This window comes from Cheilinus undulatus, linkage group 16 (assembly GCF_018320785.1).
Source record: "Cheilinus undulatus linkage group 16, ASM1832078v1, whole genome shotgun sequence".
NCBI classification, from domain to species: Eukaryota; Metazoa; Chordata; class Actinopteri; order Labriformes; family Labridae; genus Cheilinus; species Cheilinus undulatus.
In genome coordinates, this window is record NC_054880.1 from 16,917,808 (window position 1) to 16,934,254 (window position 16,447).

Genomic DNA, 16,447 nt, shown 5'->3' on the forward strand with positions numbered 1-16,447 from the left:
TTCAAGAGCCCAAAGATCAACTCATGAGCTAATTTATTACACTAATTATTATAAAGAAAACTATACGTACAAAAATAAAGAACATAAAGCTAAAACAATCATCCAAAACACCATCCCTTAGGTTTTCATCATAGTGGAATTAATTTAGTGGCAAAAGTTGACCCACTGTTATACTGTGTAAAAACAGCTGTTGTTTATTGGCACAACACAGGAATTAATATATGGTCGTTACTCTTAATGCACAAACTTCATGTAATAAACAGTAATACTGTTCATATCCAATCATGATCAAATTTACTCAGGTGGTTTGAGAATCTGTTAAGGCTCATATCCTCTGTTAGAGAGTGAGGGATAACTTAAAGGATGGTGAGTTTGACTGCAAACAGACATTATTAGAGTAAAAAACACTGCCCCATGCATCACACAGAAATGTACAAATAATAAAACACTCATAGTGTATGTGCACATGTAAAATGGATAATCCAAAGGCCCCATGGGTGAGTTCTTTTAAGAGTTTCCCATCATGCTCATCCCACAGTCAGCTCCTGATTCAGGACAAGCCTCCATCCGAGCCAGCCTGCTCTGCTCCAAGGCGATGGCTTCTGCCGAGTGCTTACATTTCTCTGATCCACACTGACAGGTAAAGTACTTGCTCTTAATGTCCCAGAAGCGGTCTCCGTAGTCAAACCTAATGACACAGACAAGGCCAGTTAGTTATAATAAGTACAGTTATAATTTGATTTGAGCACATACAGTTATGTTCATAATAATAGCAGTGTGTTTAAAAAGGTGAGTAAACCTAAAATTCCTCAAATAAATTGTATTTTAATGAACACAAATGCATTGGGGACACTGCACATTCTATTTCAAAGCAAGAAAATTGGAAAAAGTAATTGAATTTGATAACATTTGACAGAAAGTCAAGAAATATAATGTTCAAAAAAATAGCAGTGTTGACATCTTTCTTTACAAACTCAAAAATGTACTGTATAAACTAAGAAATACTTGAAGATTCAACTTTCCTGAGAATCATAAACTAATATTTAGTTGCATAACCACGGTTTCTGATAACTGCTTCACATCTGTGGTACATGGAGTCGACCAACTTCTGGCACCGGTCAACAGGTATTGCAGCCCAGGACAATTGTACTACGTTCCACAATTCCTCTGCATTTCTTGGTTTTGCCTCATGAACAGCATTTTTTATGTCAGCCCACAAGTTTTCTATGGGATTAAGGTCCGGGGATTGTGCTGGCCACTCCATTACTTGAATTCTGTTTGTCTGGAACCATGATTTTGCTCGCTTGCTGGTGTGTTTGGGGTCACTGTCTTGTTGAAACACCCATTTCAAGGGCATTTCCTCTTCAGCACACGGCAAAATGACTTCTTCCAGTATTCTGATGTACTCAAACTGATCCATGATCCCTGGTATGCGATAAATAAGACCAACACCATAGTACGAGAAACATCCCCATATCATGATGCTTGCACCACCGTGCTTCACCGTCTTCACTGTGTACTGTGGCTTGAATTCAGTGTTTGCAGGACGTCTGACAAACTGTCTGTGGCCCTTAGAACCAAAAAGAACAATCTTACTTTCATCAGTCCACAAAATATTACACCATTTCTTTTTAGGCCAGTCAATGTGTTCTTTGGCAAATTGTAACCGCTTCAGCACGTTTTTTTTTTAACAACGGGACTTTGCGTGGGCTTCCTGCTGGTAGCTTGGCTTCACATAGACGTCGTCTGATTGTTACAGTACTCACAGGCAATCTTAGATCTTCTTTGATCCTCCTGGAGCTGATCAATGGCTGAGCCTTTGCCATTTTGGTTATTCTCCGATCCATTCGAATAGTCATTTTTCTTTTTCTTCCTCGCCTTTCTGGTTTTGGCTGCCATTTTAAAGCGTTTGATATCATTTTAGCTGAACAGCCTATCATTTTCTGCACTTATTTATAGGTTTTCCCCTCTTTTATTAATTTCTTAATCAAAGAACGCTCTTCTTATGAACAGTGTCTTGAACGACCCATTTTACTGTTTTTCAAGGACAAATGCACAGCCAGCATATGCAGCGTCAGTTGCCTTGATCCTTAAATAAGGGCCACCTGTTTAACACCTATTTTTTTCACATAATCAATGACCTCACTAATTGAACTCGGCACTGCTATTTTTTTGAACATGGACCTTTCAGTAAATGATTCAGTTTCACAGAATCAGCAGCATGCACGTCATGCCTGTTGGATCTGTTGGTTTTCTATACCTTTACTAAACCTTCTAGAAACTTACTTGCAGTGTAGAAATTGAAATTCTAACAAAAACAGTGATTTATCTTGCTAGTGATGTGGGACTGCTATTATTTTGAACACAACTGTATGTATGCAGTTGACCAATGAAAGCCTAAGATAGTTAGTGACAGCTAAGACAAACTCTTAACATGCTGATTCGATACAAAATATAACAGCAGAAGCACAAGATCAGGAGAGTTGAAAAGAAAATGGATATCCTGCATGAGTCATGAATTAATCTGTAAAGTACACACAGGAGAGTTAGTGCAAATATTTAAGTATGACTGTTTATTTGACTCTACAAGCTTGTCATAATTGTGGAGGTCATCTGTGATCTAAATCATATGCTCATTTGCCATGTTTAAGATTTAAAGGGGACATATTATACCCTTTTAAGACAAGTTTATATTGTTCTCAGAGATCCCCAAAACATGCCTGTGATGTTTGTTGCTGAAAAAACACTCTGGTATTGGATTTTTTCATGTCTAAAGAGCTCTCTATTTTCATTCCTTCTCTTGTTTTTTTTAAAGTTAATAAGAATAATGGCATGAATAAGGCCTTGATGGACTCTCTCTCTCTTACCCGAGCTCTTGTCCACTGAGGATATCCCTGGAGCTGAAGAAGGCGATGCGGGGGAATCTCAGGTCCTGGTGCAGCATGAAGACTCGCACAGGGATGAGGTTTGGGTCACAAAGGTGGTTGATAAAGCGGCTGATGTTACCATAGTAGCGGGCATCGATACAATACACCTCCCCATCCTTTAAAGAAAAGACGGAGAAAAAAAGAATTGTTATCTTAGCCATATTCTTTATTTGGCTTCTTCTGCTTCTCCTTTTTAGATTGACACTGTGTGGTTTTGTCATGTGTTAAAAGATGCTGTCCAGCACTCCGGTCCAGATTGAGAAACTAGAAAGTAGATATATACTCATGAATAAAAGGTAAACTAGACAACACATGAACCATAAGAACATCAAATACTAACTGTTCCCCTGACAATTTTTTAAAAATATTAAATTATGAAGCGTAATATATTCCCATTTCATGTTAAACCCTTTTACTATGTAAATCTCTTTGGTAAATCTTTGGTGTTTTAAAATTGCTATATAGCCTAGATAATGTTGACCTGTTTTTTTATGCTTACCTTGTTGTCAAGGTCAAACAGGTAGGAGTCGTCTTCTCTGACGTCGGCCTCTGCATCAGAAATCAGCTCCCCGACATACCTGTGTGGACAGAAATGCAGCTTAATTTAAAGCCCCTCACTTTTATTAGAGTAAAAACTTCATGTTGGGCCTCACTTACTCGCAGATGAAACTTCCTTGAGGAATATCCTGCAGAGCTCGAACTCCCCAGCCCATCTTCTCTGTCCGGTAGAGCTGGAGACGAACCCTGGAGCAAAAGGCCAGATTATGAGGTCTGAACAATCGTCAAAAAAGCAGTAAAAGAGTGACAGTTTTTGAAATTGGGTTGCTCTGTCATTCAAGGAAAACATCATGTAGTTAAAATACTCACTTAATGCCAGCTTGAACCACCCTGTTCTTACATGTTCTGAAACAAGAACACGCCATGTTACATTCAAATATCAGTGGAGGCTCAATTTTGTTAAACTCCTGGAGAAGCCGCTGGTCCTGGAAAAATAATACAAAAATCTGAGATTAGATTTCCCAGTAAATAATAAATCTCTTATTTCAGACATTCAAGCAAAGCCTCATTAAAATCATGAAAGCTTATACAGATTTAACTATTTGTCTTTTGATTTCTGTTTATTTACACAGAGGATTTTAGAAATGTTTGTAAAACATCTGTGAGGATGAGGCTGTAAAATATTTCTATATTTTACCTTGTCGTACCAGCAGCGGATACTGAGCTGCCCACACAGGCAGTTGCTGGATGAGCAGTCATCAGTGCAGCTGCAGTGCTGAAGTAAAAGCAAATCAAAGGCATTTTTAGAGATCATGTGTTTAAAGAGAATACTGCTGAATTAGGAGGATTATTAATGATTTACCTGTAAGTGTGTGATGTTGCGGTCTATGTTCATTGCTGAAGTTTCACAGTTTTCTGACACATACTTGTAGTCTGACGGGCATCCCTCATCATCAACAGCGTTCACACAGGGAATCGGTACGTTCTCATAGCCCTGAGCGATGTCACTGAAACAAAGAGCCAAGAAAACAAACTAGAGATGGTAACATCCCTTTTAATTTCAAGTGTTAAATTTAAAGACGAGGTTCACTACTGCTGCAAAAATATATGTTCTCCTCACACCCAGCATAACAGATCTGAACCTTAGGGCCATCAAACATGTAACCTCAGTAGAACAGGACATCTAACACTACACATCCTCATCTCACCTCACTGCTTTATGGCCACAGATGAAGAGCACTAAGGTGCAGGAGGGCCTTGCTGAACAGACCAGAGTATGACTTTTGATATAGTTTTTTATTCCATGGTTTGTGTATGTGCTGTTACTCATCTTTAAACCATTTCTGTGTCACTTTCTTAAAAAGGGTGAATATTTATGTAATCACGTCACATCACATATGTTTGTTGAATTGACATTACTTTGTAGAAATTTGTTTTCACCTTGACATTATAGACTTTTTTTGCATTTTTTTTGTCAAAAAGTCAAATTATATTGACCATAATTGACGTATAAAATCAATAAAAGGAAAAAACATCCAAGGAGGTGAATACTTTTTATAGGGCACTGTACTGTCAAAGTCATAATTCGCCTACCTGCATATGATTCTTTCTGTCCGCAACATACGATTGGTTATTCCTCTTCTTAGCTTCCTGTTGATCTGCAACGCCACCCACACTGGCGTGTCGGGCCGTGCGAGGCTGAGTGGCGTGTCTCCTTCCCTGTTCATGATGTCGATGTCTGCACCTCTGGAGAGAAACAGCCTGCAGCAGAAATAGAAATTAATCACTATTGTGTCTTACAGTGACAATCGGTCTAGAGTAAAAACATTGACATCTGCATCACTCTACAAGGACTGCAACTCAAACTGCTTTAGTGACTGTATTTGCTTGTTTGTACATTAATTTCACTGATCAACTTCAAGTCAGATCAATTAAAAAACGTGTTTCCTTTGTCATGCACCTATAGATGTAGACACAACAGTCACTTGACTGTGTTTTAGATGTAACAAAATTAAAAATGTGACAATTATTCAGCCCTCTGGAGATTAAATGCATGAAGCTTTATTTTCGATGAACCTTTCCTCTCTGTTTTTAATGTCAGTTACAGTCCTGGACAAAAGTATTGGCACCCCTGGAAATATTTATTTTTTCTTTTAATTTTTTTTCATTGTCTTTCTTTTTCCATTTGTCATTGCATATTAAAGTCCTGTGTGAAGCACTTTGACTTGCCTTGTTGCTGAAATGTGCTATACAAATAAACTTGCCTTGCCTTGGATTTTTTCTGGAAAATACACAGTTTTTCCCATTTTGTTGCAATTACTGATGTGTTTTGTATAAACATGTTTATTTCCTTTATATGCATTAGAACAACACAGAAAAGCAGAAGAAAAGAGACAAAATTGACATAATTTTACACATAACTCAAAAATAGGCTGGACAGAATGATTGGCATTATTAATTATTAATTCTGTCCGGCCCATTTTTGAGTTATGTGTTGTTCCAATGCATATAAAGGAAATAAACGTGTATACCAAACACATTTGTAATTGCAACAACTTCTGGAAGAAAATGGGGTATTTTCTGGAAAAATTCCAGAGTTGCCAATACTTTAGTCCATGACTGTATATCTGTTGGCAAGAAATGTGTATTATACACTTGACTAGTTGAGTTATTAAGTTATTAAATTATTGTATTGTATTGATTATCTCAAGTCTAGATTCAGACTGGACCAAGTTATGTCTCAAACAGAAAGTGCCTTAATTCCCTCTGTTTTGGAGATTTGCTATATGTTTTTTTTTCCAAGTCACCAGTGTTATAATTGCCTCCTGAGGGTAAAACATTTTAACAATGATTGGTTGTAGAACATCAGTGTCATGTGCTTAATCTTTGCCTCCCAGTATGCTCAACTTCAATTTTCCTGCAGTCCTGTGACAGTGTGATTGGAAGTAAAAAATACTGTTCAGGCGATTTACTCACGTAACACATTCCAGGTAGCCCTCCCTGGCGGCAATGTGGAGCGGCGTGTCTCCGTGCACGTTTACTGAGGTGAGAGAGCAGCCGGCGTTCAACACCAGCTCTGCTATATCCACGTTTCCTGCGTACGCTGCCCAGTGGAGACACACGTTCAGCTCCTGAGTGCAGAGATGTTTGAAAGTAACTACCTGAAATATTTTTGTTCTTCTCTGCCATCTCTTTGCCCTTTTCTCAAATGTTTCAATACGGTGACCAACATGGGCTGAACTCAAAAGTCCCCTACAGTAACCAAATGACTGGTGTCATTCAGACTTGTGCTGTATTTTCTAGCGTCTATTCTAGAAACGTACTTTGTCATTGATAGTGACATCGGCTCCTCTGTTCAGCAGCGCTTTGATCACCTCGACGTGTTTGTGCTCAGCAGCCCAGATGATCGGCGTCCACCCACCGCTGTCCTGAAACAAACCAACAGAAAGAATAAAAATAAGCCACACTGGCTTTAATATACTGTAACATTTGGCTTACTCAGTTCCTGTACAGGTAAGAAATATAATTAAGTGTGTCAGCAGAGGCATTTGTTGCTCTAATTAGGGATTTTCCCTCATGACTGACTGATAAAACAGTCTAAAAGAATTTTTTAGAGTTGGTATCCTTTTGAATGTTGAAAAAACATCACTTTTCTCTTCTCAAGGCAAAATCATAAATAAAAACAGGATTAACAGAAAGAGAATGGCAGTTATTTTTAGGCATCTAATGGATCTCAAATTGCATTATCTCTGACTCTTTTTTACCTGTGCATTTACATCAACCTGCCCTGTTTCCAGCAGCATTTTGACAATCTCTAGGTTTCCCTGCTTGGCCGCGTGGTGTAGGCCAGTGTATCCGTCATCTTCCTGAGGAGACCAAAGATACAAACAAAGACTGAAATCTACTCCAGCCAGAACTGAAAGACTGATACTTGTGTTTTTTTATTAAAGGCGCCAGCAGACTCTTACAGCGTGATAGACACAGGCACCATTCTGGACCAGGTAGTGAGCCACCTCGGCGTGATTGTTGGTGATTGCGTCCAATAGAGGAGTCCTCAGGTCCTTGTCCTTGGCGTCTATTTGAGCACCAGCCTGTGGGTATACAATTATAAGACACAGCTCAAGATGAGGAGCAGTTTTCAAAGCCAAAATAAACACTAAGGAGTGAGGGCTGTATCAATACAGCCAAGAATTCTATGTATCTTTTGGTGAGGACTTTTGCTCAATTTGAAGAAGGAAAGGAAGAAACAAAAAGGAGAAGGAAGAAGGAAAAGGAGGAGAAAGAAAGGAAGGAAGGAAGGAAGGAGAATATCAAGATGTTCATTTTCCCATGATTTAATTAAAAAAGTCAAACTTTTATAAATTCTAGCTCCATCTCACACAAAGTGAAATATTCCAGAAGCTAAAGTCAGAAACTGGTTTGCTGACCATGGTGTCACAGATTGACTGGCTCCATGCCACATTGCATACATGCAGTAATTCATAAAAGATGAGCTCCAACCAAGAATTGGGTGCAAAGTAAGCGTAGTTTTCCAGAAGGTCAAAATTTCAGTATTATAAATTCTTTTTTGGACTGCTGTTTTGTGATATTCTAACATTTTAGATGGATGATTTGGGATTTTTGTGAGCTATAAGCCGTAATAATCAACATTTAAAATAAAAAGCCATGAATATTTCACTTTGTATGAGAAGAATCTAGAATATATGGAAGTTTCACTACTTGAATTAAATCACAGGAACAAAATAACTTTTTCATGATATTCTTATTTTCCAGATGCGCCTGTACATCTCCTTATCATTATGACAGCATACTTTTTTTTGTTTTTAAACCTGAAAATTTTGACAACAGCTGTTTATAAGCAGGTGTTGTAATCCCAGAACGGAGGAAGCCAAACAGATGTGGATACTGGACTCAGTATTGTACCTGTATGAGTATGTAGCAGATCTCTAGCAGACCTCTCTGCGCTGCAGCATGCAGAGCGGAGCGACGGTTCTGAGAGTCAGGCTGGTACGTTGGGTCGATGCCCTCCACTGTGACACAAACAAATATGCACACGTAGTTTTGATACACAAACAGACACAAATTTGCAATGATCCCTTCTGTTTTAGCAGCCAAGAACACAAAGAATTGCTGTTGAAAAGAATGTACTTAAACTCGTATAAATAGATATAACACAGAAAGCACATCAATATTAAAATGTATATTCTGAGCTTTTTTCTATGCATACAGAGGCACTTGTTATTGTATCTTTCACTCACTCAGCATGAGCAGGACCCTCTGCACCTCTCCTTGCTTGGCTGCGGGGTAAAGCTGTCGAGGATGGAACCTCAGCTTCTTTTTCCTAAAGAGTAAAAAAACATCATCAGACATTTGCTCTAAACTACTCTGACATGTATGGAAAGACGTTTTATTTCCCAAGTGAGAGCTGAATGATGTATTTTACTTAAATATACCAAAGAGTTTCCCATGATGCAACACAAAATTCAGCTTTGGCTGCAGATGATTTACAAGTTTGCACCGAATTTCTAAACATACTGGAGATGGCAGAAAAATAAATTTAGCGATTCAAGTATTACGTGTTTCTGATCTGTTGGAGTAAAACTGCACAGCGTTGATGAAGAACTAGCTGGTTTTAAAACAACTTCATGATTAGGAAAATGCTCCCAAGTCTTTGTTAAGATTACTTAAATTCTAAACTCTCACCTCTCTGTGTCCTGTGTCAGAATGGCCTTCTGCAGCGCCGCCCTGCTGGGCCCAGATGGAAGTGCACTGGGGCTGATGGGTTTCCCATTAGGCATGCATAGAGAGGGACCCACGCTGTCTATCCCCTCCTCTGTCGGTGGGGCGATAGTTGTTGGAGTTGCAGATGCGACAGGCTGTGGGGTCTGTTGCTGCTGCTGCTCCATCGCCGGTTTGACCAGGCCGTGACTTCGCATGCGAGCGCTGGAAGAGGCGGAGAAGAGAGACGTTACATGGAACTTTATAATTATGCAGAAGCTGTACGTCTCTTGAAAAACATCCTTTCTCACCTGACAGGTCTTTCAGGCATCTTCCCATCCTTCATCCCTCCTGTTGAAGCTGTGAGAGAGGGCGCTGTGGGGGCGGGTGGGGGCAGAGACGGGGTAGTGGTGGAAGATGCTGACATGGTGACGACAGTGGTGGCAGAGGCTGTTGCAGAGCTAAAGGAGGGGATGGTGACCTCCTGAGCTTCTGAGGCATCTTCACCGCAGTGAGGGCAGAAAATCATACCGCCTCCGTTTGCTCTACTGCGCCCGCCGCCCAGCACCGTCACACAACCACGGTGGAAACGGTGAGCGATGCGCTGGTCTGGGCAGCACTCAAGAAATGTGCCCTGAAAGAGAAGATGTTTTAAAAATTAGGAGACAGATGAGAAAGCAGAACAAAGGAAGGAGGTTTAAGAGGAAAATTAGTAGGATATCAAATTGCAAAAGATGGGACATGTTGATTTTGAGGTTGCCTCACCGCTATGCAGAAGTATCCACAGCCAGGACAACAGTGATGTTTGACCATGTGAGAGCGATGGACGTCACAAAGAACCATGAGGGGTACTCGACTGGACGGACGCATCGTCTCCGCTTTTATCGTGCGGTTGACGCAGGCCCTCAGCTGAAAAACAGAGCAGTCAGAGGAAGCAATGTAAAGCTAACTTTACAATATCAAATACTCATTAATATTGCATTCATTTCATTTCATGCAGATTCCAAACAACCATAAAAGTGAAAGCAGAGAGACAGACCTCTCCATTGACACTCTCTGTGGCCATACACTGTCTGCTGACACGCTGGCTAGTGCTGTCGACACGTGGAGCCTCCATCCTGCAGCTGCACAGAGGAAGCTCTTCCAGCCGCTCCGTGTCTCCTGCATCACTCCCTTCTGCAAAAAGGAAAGAAAGATTTTATGTTTATGGTGCTATTTAACATGTAAATCAACTTAGAACTGGAGGGGGAATACATTTCAGCATAATAATATAAGACAGAGGTTCATCTTGGCCTGTGTACAGCAGAGGTACAAGCTCTATATTCTGTTTTTACAGGGTGTTTTCATTCATCGGTATTGTCATATAAAGAACTAGTCTGCTCAGAAACCAAAGGATAACCAGGTCACACAGAAACATTTCAACATTTAAGAGTCCAGAATCAGAGAAACTCCTTGCAGACTAACTTTGCTGTCAGCTGTAGATAAATATAAAGCAGTCTAGCAATGTCTTCACAGCATAAACAGCTGTTTAAACCCACCGTGATGAGGAGAAAGTGTCAGACTGTCGGCAGCTGCGATGTCCAAAGCCCCAAGAGGAACCTCCGTGTACTCAGAAGACTTTTCAGCTGGGGAGAAAAGACAAATGAAAAGACTAACCATGAGATGGTTGTTACATATTTACAGTTAAACTAAGGTATAATTACTTCAAAACTCTTGTGCTTTTAGTTCTGGATTTCACATTTTATGTGGATTTGAAAAATATATTTAAAAAGATTACAACTGTAGACAAATGTTGCCACGTTTTCTTCAGCGGCCTGCCCACAGATTTGGCTGGGCCACTGACTAATCAGAACAGGCCCTTCTCAGTGCTGATTTTTTGATTGTATCAGTGTGTACTGTATGTGTGTTGGGTTAGAAGCATTGGTGCTAGCGTGCGTCTTTGCTAACATTTGGAGATGAAAAGTGTGTCAAAATTTAATGTGTTAAGATGTTGAAATCATTTGTTTGTGAAACTTTTAAACACTTTTTCCACTAATATTTGTCACTATTATTAGCCCCTTTTCATCAACTTTTCATCAAGTTTGGCCAATTTTTGCCTCAGCCCAGCTTCACTACTTTTAAAATTCTGTATCACCACATTTGTGAACCATTTTGCCCCATTCAACCCATTTTGCCTCCTTCTCATCCCATTTTATCTCATTTTCTACCCGTTTTTCTACTTTTGACCTATTTTCCCACATTCTGCCTATTGTTGCCTCCGTTGATCCATTTTGGCCGGTATTAACCCTTTTTCACTACTTTCGATGGCCAATTTTGTGAAGTTCCACTGTCTTTGACGCCCATTTTTTCAAACTAAGACCCAATTAGGCCCTTTCAACCCCTTTTCATCATTTTTTCTGCCAGTGATTGTCAACTTAGACCTATTATTCTTATTGTAGACCCATTTCTGTTTAAAATCCACTAAATCACCTTTCAGGCCTGTTTATTGACACTTTTAACCCATTTTGCCACTTTTTCATCCCATTGAAGCTAATCTTCTGCCCGTTATTGCCACTTTTCACCAATTTTGTCACTTTTGCCTTTTGCTGCCTGTGTTGACCTATTTTTGACACTATTAACTCTTTTCACAACTTTTTTATGCCCATTTTAGACCTATTTTTACACTTTCTCATACCATTTCACACTGCCAACTTTTTTCCCATTTCCACCATTTTTTTGTCTGTTGTTGACCTATTTTTGTTTAACTACTTTTCACCATTTTTTGCAATTTTTAACTGCATTTCAGAATTTGTTAAGCCTTTTTTACCACTTTAGACATTTTTTTGTCACTTGTAAACCCCTTGCCCTACTTTTTCAGCCAGTTTTTGCCACTTATAACCAATATCTGCTTCTTCTTAAATCCCATTTTAACAACTTTTCCACCTGTTTTTGCCATTGTGAAGCTATTTTAATTCTGTTTTGCTTTAAGATAAATGATCCAATGAATTACTGTATGTGGTTCAAGAGAGCTCCAAGACAGCCCAGTAACAGCAGTGACAACATCTCACATCCAGGGTGCACAAAGGAAAATTTAAAAAATAGATAAATTAAAGAAAAATGTTACATGATTTCAAATGCTATACTCTGCTTCCAGCCTTCATTAGAATAAATTACACTAGAAAGCATTACGTTTTTACAGCTGTTGTCTTATTTTGTATGGTGTTTATGTACATCTTGGAAAAGGCCTCATGAGTATGCACAGTTGGTGCAACATTTCTTTACCCCTGAGGTCTTTGTTATTGAAAACGGCCTATACTGTTCATTTCAACAACAGTTCATCCAACCATTTTTGGTATTTACATGTAAATCTAACAATTTCTCACACAGCATTTTATCATCAACAGATGACTACAAGAACCATTTCCTTTCCATTTTTGGAAGACTGTCTGAATTTTGCTCCAAGAGATGTTGAGTGCCTTTGAAATTTTCTGGTAGCTGTCCCCTGATTGGTACCAGTCAATAACTGTGTCCTGAATTTGTTTGGAGTCTTCTTATCATTTCCTTTTTTTGCATGAAACCAGCACAACTGCGGCTTCAGGGTGAAGTCACACCTTGGCCAGACACAGCGAAGCTTTATATGCCATCCCAACTGTCTGGGGGAGGGTCAAAGTAAATGGACACGAACTGGCGCTGTTTTAATGTAGATTCCTGTTTAGAGATTTTCCACACTTGACATTAAAAAGACTCTTCAATCACAGAAGAAAACTGAGTATAAATCAGTGTTTTAGAACCTTAATGAAATGAAGTGTGTTTTGGAAAAAGGTAAAATCACTTACCAGCTGTCTCTGTCACATCAGTCGTGTTTTTCTCTTTTCCTTGTGAAGAGTCCTCGCTCTGGTTTCTACGTCGGGCAGCTCTCTGAGTCTCAGACTCTGAACTCTACAAGGGAGAAATTTTGTGTCACTATGATAAGACTTCAGCAAAAAGGAGCAGAGAAATGTGAAAATTCTTGATGATTTTATAAGTAAATAACTATCTTATTAAATCAAACAAAAATGCAGCTGTTGTGTTTTGAAAGAGTGTCCTGAGGAATTTTTGATGACTAAGGCGGGCTACACACTAGCCCCCAAAACAGCCAAACAGGGCTAGAGTGAAAAACGTTTTTTACCAGGTTCACGGATAGTTTCTGCTACAAATATTTACAAGGATACACACTCACAACACTATAAATACAATCCTTTCAGTTGTGCATTTTTACTGCAGTATTTCAAACATTTAATAAGGAATTTAAGCAACCAATTCTACTTCTTGCAAGTCAACAAGCACATCAAACAAACTGTATATTGTAGAAGCAATGTAGTCTTGCAGCATTCAGGTCTAGGAATTTTAGACAAAACTATGAAAAGTCTGTGTCTATTCAATCTGGCATGAATGTCACATTCAGCATTTGTTAGCCTTCTGTGATTTTTGTAGAAGTCTGCTGAACTAGCCTAAATCTTTAGTCGTCTGGGTCTCAGCCTGGGTTCCTACTGTTTTATGCTTACTATGACGTCTTGTGATGTCTGCTCTAATATCTTTGATGTCTTATGATGCCTGCATTCTACTAATGTCTTATGATGCCTTAGTTTGAATGGTATCTTGGGACGTCTGAGTTCTTCATGTCTTATGACGCTTTATTTTAGCATCTTGGTCCCTTCTTGTTTAGATCTGTTTACTGCTTTGCTTACTCCTGCTGTCTCTGTTTTTTGTTTGAGTTTTGTTGTTTTATTCTTCTGTTTGCTTCACATTTCAAAGCCCTTTGTGAACCCTTGTTTTTAAAAGTGCTATACAGATAAAGTTATTATTATTTCTAAGTTACAAGACACTTGGGTGCCTTCTGTCACTGTCAGGGGTGCCTTCAAAATGCTTTAAAATCAACTAAGGATTACCATGAATGTGCAAACTGTCACGTGTCCTAATAATCATCAAAATTGTTTCGTCTTTTTCGTAAAATCAAGCATCAGTGTTCAGGCTGGTACATGGTCTAGCTGGTGTGCCAAAATACGTCAAAGCATGTTTTAAAGATCTACATGGCCATTCCATGAAAATACAGGCCCTTTAAATGTTTTAAGAGATTACTTTAGAGATAAATCTGGGTAATTCTATTATTACATGAATCTCTTGGCAGCTGCATAGAGAAACAAATTAAAATGAAGTGTATGCATGTGTTTCCACGGTAGCTTAAAGCAAATGCTAGAAGATACAATGGCTACAGGCTTGTATTTCCAGCCCAATAAGTATTTGAGAAGAGTAGCATCTCCTTTGAAAGCTATAAGATCTTTGCAGGTAAAGCTAGATGAAAATACACAAAAGCAGAATGACAGAATCACTCACATAATCTGACATATTGTCTTTGGTACGCTGCATTGTTTCTGTCTCACCATCCTCAAACTGTGAAAAAAACAAAAGGAACACAACAGTTTAACATTAAAAGAATCGCTACCATACACACGCTGCAGCATCACACTCAATAACAAATGTATTTGTTGACAGTAAGTGATCTTGAGCAATGCAAAATAATTGATATTAATCCTGACACCTTTTCTGGAGCGCGTTTTGACAGGCTGGGAGTTCTTTCAGCTACTTTCTCCTCAAATGTTCCAACGCTGCCGTTTCTCTTCTCCAAAGTAGATTTGGTAACAGACTCCACTTTTTTATGGACTAATGTGTCTCCCTGGGTTTAACAAAAAAAAAAATAAGAAGGCAGATGAGCTAAAAAGTCATGACTAGACCCTTATTTACAGTTGTTAATTAAAAACCTACGAAGAAACAAACTTACCATGGTTTGAGCGTTGTTTGGAATGTTTTCTGATTTCTCACTAGCTAAATGATCCAGTTTTCTTCTTTTTACAGCTGATTGAATCACATAAAAGAGACATACAGCAGGACAGAGTCAGATTTTACTTAGAGAAGCATTTATTTCTAAATGCAGAAGAATACTGGTAATTATAACTAACCTGTTTCAGAATCAGAGGAAAAGGAGGCCGAGGATCCTGAAGGAGCAGCAGGGGACTCAAAGTTGCTCATCTATAAAAACAAACAACAGCAATGACTCATAAGTGAAGAGAAACACACCTGGTTTAACTTTATCTATCTTTATCTATCTAACTTTATTACCTGGCCTATAGGAGGTCTGTTCATGGTCTTGCGGGCACGGTGGATCTTGGGTGGACCAGGGGACACGGAGGGCGACGATGGAGCTGTGGCAGAAGAGGAAGAAGAGGAAGAAGGCGAAGCTCCAGGGATGGATTTACTGCTGCCAGGGCCAGAAACACTCATCTTTGCTCGGCCCGGGGACAATGTTGAAGAGGTGGAGGGAGAGGGAGAAGCTGATGGAAGGGACTTTGAAGAGAGTCCTGTCAGAGGGAGAATTAACCAATAACGGTCAACTGCTTTATAAAGCATATGTGAGGAAGCATTTAGGGGAATTAAGAAATAAAACCTTGCAGAAAAACTCATGAACATGCTTAAAAATATCGTCCAAAATATTTCTGTTTCAGGGCAATTAAAGTTGTAACAATCTGACTTTTAAACTATTATACACTTGTAGAAAGAATAAAACACACAGTGACACAAGTACATATCCTTAGATCACATTATTGGGTAATCTCTTGTTTTTAATGACCAAACTGCAGGCACACTGCTGCACATTGTCTAAATAGCAGAAACACAATGACGTTGTCTCTCTTTCGCTCACAGCAGCTTTTGCCCTAAAAAAAACTGATGCAAAACCTGCAGATCTTTCAAAGCTTTGACACGATGAATGCAAATCAGATTAATACTAAAAATATGAACTGAGCATCAAGGTTTGCAGAGTGAATGCAGCTTTTAATTTCATATTGGCTAATTAAAAACAAAAAGCTATTACTTCTGCATCTTTAAAGAAAGCTGTATGGACTCAGGTCTTACCAGTAGCATGTTTGTTTGGAGAAGACACAGGTGACTTTTTCTCTCCCTCCTCTACAGCCTTGGAGGAATCTTTCGCAGGCTGCTGAGACAACAATGAGGACGCCATACCACCCATGGGTTCTGTCTTTTTGGCTACAGCCACAGAGATGGCAGCTGCATTACCTGGAAAGGTTAAGAGATCTCTCGGAGCATTGCCCAAATCATAACTCACCTAAGTTCTAATTATTTGTGTCTCTCAAATGAACTAAAACAGAAATAAGTATAGATTTCTGTGTAATTGCTGTAGACATACCTTCCTTTACATGACTTGATGGACCCTCTGACTCTGCTGGTGCCTCTGAGTCATTTCCTGCAGCAGGCTCCTGGAGGAAACCACA

The 16,447-nt window shown here is 39.2% G+C and overlaps 1 protein-coding gene across 3 annotated transcripts in view; it reads right to left on the reverse strand.

Moving 5' to 3' along the window:
* Positions 1-16,447, reverse strand: part of ehmt2 (euchromatic histone-lysine N-methyltransferase 2) — a 17,556-nt gene continuing 1,109 nt past the window's right edge. For 2 of the 3 annotated variants that reach the window (XM_041808623.1, XM_041808625.1), the window contains exons 2-28: positions 16,363-16,432; positions 16,071-16,232; positions 15,279-15,517; positions 15,119-15,188; positions 14,941-15,014; positions 14,701-14,835; positions 14,496-14,552; positions 12,959-13,061; positions 10,682-10,768; positions 10,183-10,319; positions 9,909-10,052; positions 9,455-9,777; positions 9,129-9,368; positions 8,684-8,766; positions 8,349-8,455; positions 7,394-7,516; positions 7,190-7,291; positions 6,749-6,853; positions 6,402-6,556; positions 5,019-5,186; positions 4,288-4,432; positions 4,123-4,200; positions 3,795-3,910; positions 3,585-3,671; positions 3,427-3,505; positions 2,868-3,043; positions 1-688 (exon numbers count right to left, since the gene is read on the reverse strand). In XM_041808623.1, coding sequence (XP_041664557.1) covers positions 508-688; positions 2,868-3,043; positions 3,427-3,505; positions 3,585-3,671; positions 3,795-3,910; positions 4,123-4,200; positions 4,288-4,432; positions 5,019-5,186; positions 6,402-6,556; positions 6,749-6,853; positions 7,190-7,291; positions 7,394-7,516; positions 8,349-8,455; positions 8,684-8,766; positions 9,129-9,368; positions 9,455-9,777; positions 9,909-10,052; positions 10,183-10,319; positions 10,682-10,768; positions 12,959-13,061; positions 14,496-14,552; positions 14,701-14,835; positions 14,941-15,014; positions 15,119-15,188; positions 15,279-15,517; positions 16,071-16,232; positions 16,363-16,432 — 3,546 coding nt within the window. In that variant the 3' untranslated portion in view covers positions 1-507. The remainder of the gene's footprint in view (positions 689-2,867; positions 3,044-3,426; positions 3,506-3,584; positions 3,672-3,794; positions 3,911-4,122; positions 4,201-4,287; positions 4,433-5,018; positions 5,187-6,401; positions 6,557-6,748; positions 6,854-7,189; positions 7,292-7,393; positions 7,517-8,348; positions 8,456-8,683; positions 8,767-9,128; positions 9,369-9,454; positions 9,778-9,908; positions 10,053-10,182; positions 10,320-10,681; positions 10,769-12,958; positions 13,062-14,495; positions 14,553-14,700; positions 14,836-14,940; positions 15,015-15,118; positions 15,189-15,278; positions 15,518-16,070; positions 16,233-16,362; positions 16,433-16,447) is intronic. The other variant, XM_041808624.1, reaches the window with a different exon arrangement.